The sequence below is a fragment of the Saprolegnia parasitica genome, assembly GCF_000151545.1.
Source record: "Saprolegnia parasitica CBS 223.65 unplaced genomic scaffold supercont2.554, whole genome shotgun sequence".
Lineage (NCBI taxonomy): Eukaryota > Oomycota > Saprolegniomycetes > Saprolegniales > Saprolegniaceae > Saprolegnia > Saprolegnia parasitica.
In genome coordinates, this window is record NW_012156948.1 from 1 (window position 1) to 3,937 (window position 3,937).

Here is a 3,937-nt window from a genome sequence, read left to right on the forward strand (position 1 = left end):
CCATCCAGCAGTCTCCAAATGCCACGTGGCACAATGAAAACGAGCGGCGCTTTCTCAGCAGGCGCCAATGCGTTATTCGCTGCGTGCAATCATTTGCCTTGTCCGTCAACATATCCGACGAAGAAGCCGTGAAGCGGCTCGAGGAACGGCGGCTCAAGCTGGGAAAGAGTTTGGACTACATCGCAAAGAACACGGCCGACTTTCTCGCTGGCCATTAAATCGATTAATAAATGCTTCGCAATGTGGCACAAGAGCGAGCATCAAAGTAAATGGCGGCATCGATGGCGGCATCCATGAAAATCCTAAATCAATTGCTGTGTCAAATGCTGTATCAAATGCTGTGCCAAATGCTGTTTGAAACACTGTTTCAGGTCTGACGTCGTGGATCCTGTTGGAGATGCACCCACATTGGGTAATACCCTCGGGTCCGTCTTGACTTGAAGTTTGTATAGGTCCGGGTCCCAGACCTATATAAATAGAAGGGATGATATCACTTAGGTAAGGGTCGAACATACTAGTATACTTTTATGACCGTGTTCCGCGTTCCATTCGATGATGTAATTGGCCACAAGATTGTCACCGGACAAAACGAAGAGAGGCACGTCGTCGTCCAAGGCGGTCGCCCGGTAACGTTCGAGTTGGGCTACGACGCAGTCGAGCGTCTTAAGAGCCGAAACGACTTTCTCGGGTATGGGCTAGTTTCGCGCGAAAAATGGCATACTATCGCGCGACCCCGAAAACAGCATACTATCCCGGGACCCCGAAAACGGCATACTATCGCGCGACTTTTGGTGTCAAACTCAACGCAACTCAATTGAATCGTATCCAAATAATTCCACGTGGTATACCGGCTGTGTGGAACAAAGGGCTGTTGCGTAATGCGGTACGCGACGATGGATACTCATCAGCTGCACCCGTACCGCAGCCCGCACCGCAGCGTTGTGGGGTCTCGGAGCTCAAATCATTGGACAGGGCGTCCAATCCAACAAGTCGCTGCTATGTTCTGGCAATTGCAAAAGTACCATGCAGCAGCCAACCTCCGAGCGCCCCGACGACAACGAGCGTCCCGACAACAACGAGCGCCCCGACGTTGAGCCCGCGCATTGGGTCCATGTGGCCCGCTGGGCGTCGCGCGACCTTGCCCTCCAAGGAGCCCACGACCAAGCCTTGGAGCTCGGCTACGAGTTGCGCTGGAAGCACTCGAGCAAGACGCACACGATGCTCATCTGCGTCTCGCACTTCAAATGCCCTCACCGTGTTCGCGTCAAGGACAAGGGCCCCGAGGATGGCTTCGTTGTCGAGTGCCGGGACAACCACGGGCTTATCGCGCTCAACAAGGACGGTTACGCCGTCGACCAAGACCAAGGACTCGCTTCTAGCGCGACCAGTGCCAGTCGATCGATTGCGGTAATGCGTCCACCTCCGTGCTGCCACAGAGGTCGTTCTCTGCGACACCTTGCCAGGTCAACATATCTCCACTTATCGATGACAACACTAACCGATCTCCAATAGCGATTGAAGCCATGCCTCTCCTGAACACGCGCATTTGCTCGAGTGACAACCATGATGACGGGCCGGTGCCTACGCTCGACATGATGCGCACGAAGTGTGACGGCTACATCCCGTCGGAGATGATCGACGCTGCAGCGCGGATCCTCTCGAACAAGTTCAACTACCTCGTGCGCCGACACGGCGGCACGGTCACGGGAATTGTGGTGAACGCCAGCAAGTACCAGTTCGGTCCAAGCGCCCGCAATCCAACGCGGATCACGCTTAAAGAGGCTGACACGTATGGTCTTTTCCTTGATGTGACCTATTGCATACTGGCACACGTTTTGGCTAGATACATGCGGAGCATTATCGGCAACCTTGGCGGCATCGCGACGGTGGATGAGCTCGAGATCAACTTTCTCTCGAAGCACCACGTCCGCATCAACGCTGACATCGAAGTTGAGCGGGCCGAGGCGCGCGTTATTTGGACGCCGGACCAGGTAGTCCGACGTTCTAGCGTCAGAGAAACACACAAAAAATTATCGTAGGCCGATCTCGTTGCCGAGAAGTACCAGTGCGACTGCAAGGGCTCGTTCACCACGGGTTGGATTTGCTCGCACTCGGTCGCTGTCCAAAGCATCATGGACGACCTCGACACGAAGGCTTTACTTGCCGAAGTCGCTCCCCGTCGTCACCCCGGTGCCCAGCGCAAGGCGCTACACCCAACTTTTGCGGACGGGACCCTCAACCCGTTCTTTTCGGTTGCCAACATGGTCGCGCTCCTCGTCGACAAGCCAGGCTACTGCTACAACTGAACGATCCATCGGGAGTTCTCGTTCATCGATACCGAGACCGGCCTCGAGACGTCGGACCACATGATTGGTACGATCATGCGCTGGCGGAAGGCCGCGGTTTACTCTTGGATGGTTCGCTTCGAGGACAACGAAGAGATGGAGTTTGAGGTACAAGAGCTCGCCGAACTCATCGAGGACTCCGCCCGTAGTTTCGTCGCGGTCGATTCGCCGCTCTTGCGTGTCCAAAGTCAGACGTCTTCTCCCACGAACGTCGACGCAGAGTAGTCACTCGCGGCCCAGCAATACCCATGTACATGTATATCTCAATTGCACACGTTGATACCTTCTTATTCGTCTTCTGTCCTCACCATATGGTACTATTAATTCTCAAACGACTCGTTTTTTGGTTGATTGTGCTCTCAATTGAGAAAGCTCCAAAACCGCGCGATAGTCTACCGTTTAGTTCCACATTAGTGCCAAAAGTCGCGCGATAGTATGCCGTTTTCGGGGTCGCGCGATAGTATGCCATTTTTCGCGCGATACTAGCCCATACCCGACTTTCTCACACACCGCGCCAACAGTCAACCGATGGCCACTGACGACCCCGCCGTTCGCTTCTTATGGACTTGTAAAAGGCACTTGCAGAGGCGTCAGGCAAGACGCAGCACAAGAAAGCGTTGTGGCGCGTAAATGCGTGCAAGGCAGGTGAAAATCAGGCTACTAAAGTTGGAGTGTGCCCTTTCGGGCCAGCCATTGTAAAATCACCTCCTTTCTCTATACTATACTCAGAACAAGTCTACCGATCCGAATCGTTGAAGATCTCTTAGCGTCGCTCGAGCGCATGCCGCACAAGTACTCGCACAGCGTGTGCTGAGCGTGACGCGCGCGACCGACGTCTTGGGCTTGCGCTGGCAGCACCACTTTGTCAAGCAGGCGCGTATTCCCTTGCTCATTTTGTGGGCATCCAAGCAGCCATCAAGGATGCGACCGCCCGCAGCAGCGAACGGTGGAAGTATCACCTTTGATGCACGTCTCACACGTCGTTGGTTGCAGGGTTGCACGCCTTGCTTGGGCAGCATTTACGATAATCTAGACAACATGACTGACTTGAAACACGCCAAAGACATTCAGTTGATGACGCACGTGGGTGGGACACATAAAGCTGCGATGGACTCCCTCGAGTCACAGGACTGTATCGCGCGTGATTGCGGGGTCCGCGCCAAGACCACCTGTTCGAACCCAGTGCAGCAAGTCGGGACATCGTGGACCTTGTCGTAGACCAGTTCGTAGACCGCTCATGCAAGTCGTTCAGCATCCCACGGTGTCGTCACACGACGGCATGTGCACTATCTTCCGTTACGCGGTGTTGTGTGTGGACCAAAGCGCCAGCACAGCTGACATGAACAAACCAGAGACATCCATGGATCGCAACCAAGGGCACGGTCGATTCCCTTGGTAGCAGCCACCACGCACGCTCCAATAAGATGCATGCATTCTCGGTGGCAAAGCTCAGACTTGAATACTTATATGCAGAGGATCCATATATTTATTGGATGATTGTATTCGGGGTTACGGTTAGGAAACTGAAGCTCTACAGCAAGTCACTTGACCGCAAATACGCGTTCCGCAACCGACGGAGCTCCTCTCGCGCC

The 3,937-nt window shown here is 54.4% G+C and overlaps 1 protein-coding gene across 1 annotated transcript; it reads left to right on the plus strand.

Moving 5' to 3' along the window:
• Positions 1-1,023: 1,023 nt before the first annotated feature.
• SPRG_17172 (hypothetical protein) lies at positions 1,024-2,306 on the plus strand (the record flags this gene model as incomplete). The annotated part of the gene is made up of 4 exons (XM_012356702.1): positions 1,024-1,393; positions 1,513-1,789; positions 1,844-1,991; positions 2,040-2,306. The coding sequence occupies 4 exons, from the start codon at positions 1,024-1,026 to the stop codon at positions 2,304-2,306; spliced, it is 1,062 nt and encodes a 353-aa protein (XP_012212092.1).
• Between the last annotated feature and the right edge of the window lie 1,631 nt (positions 2,307-3,937).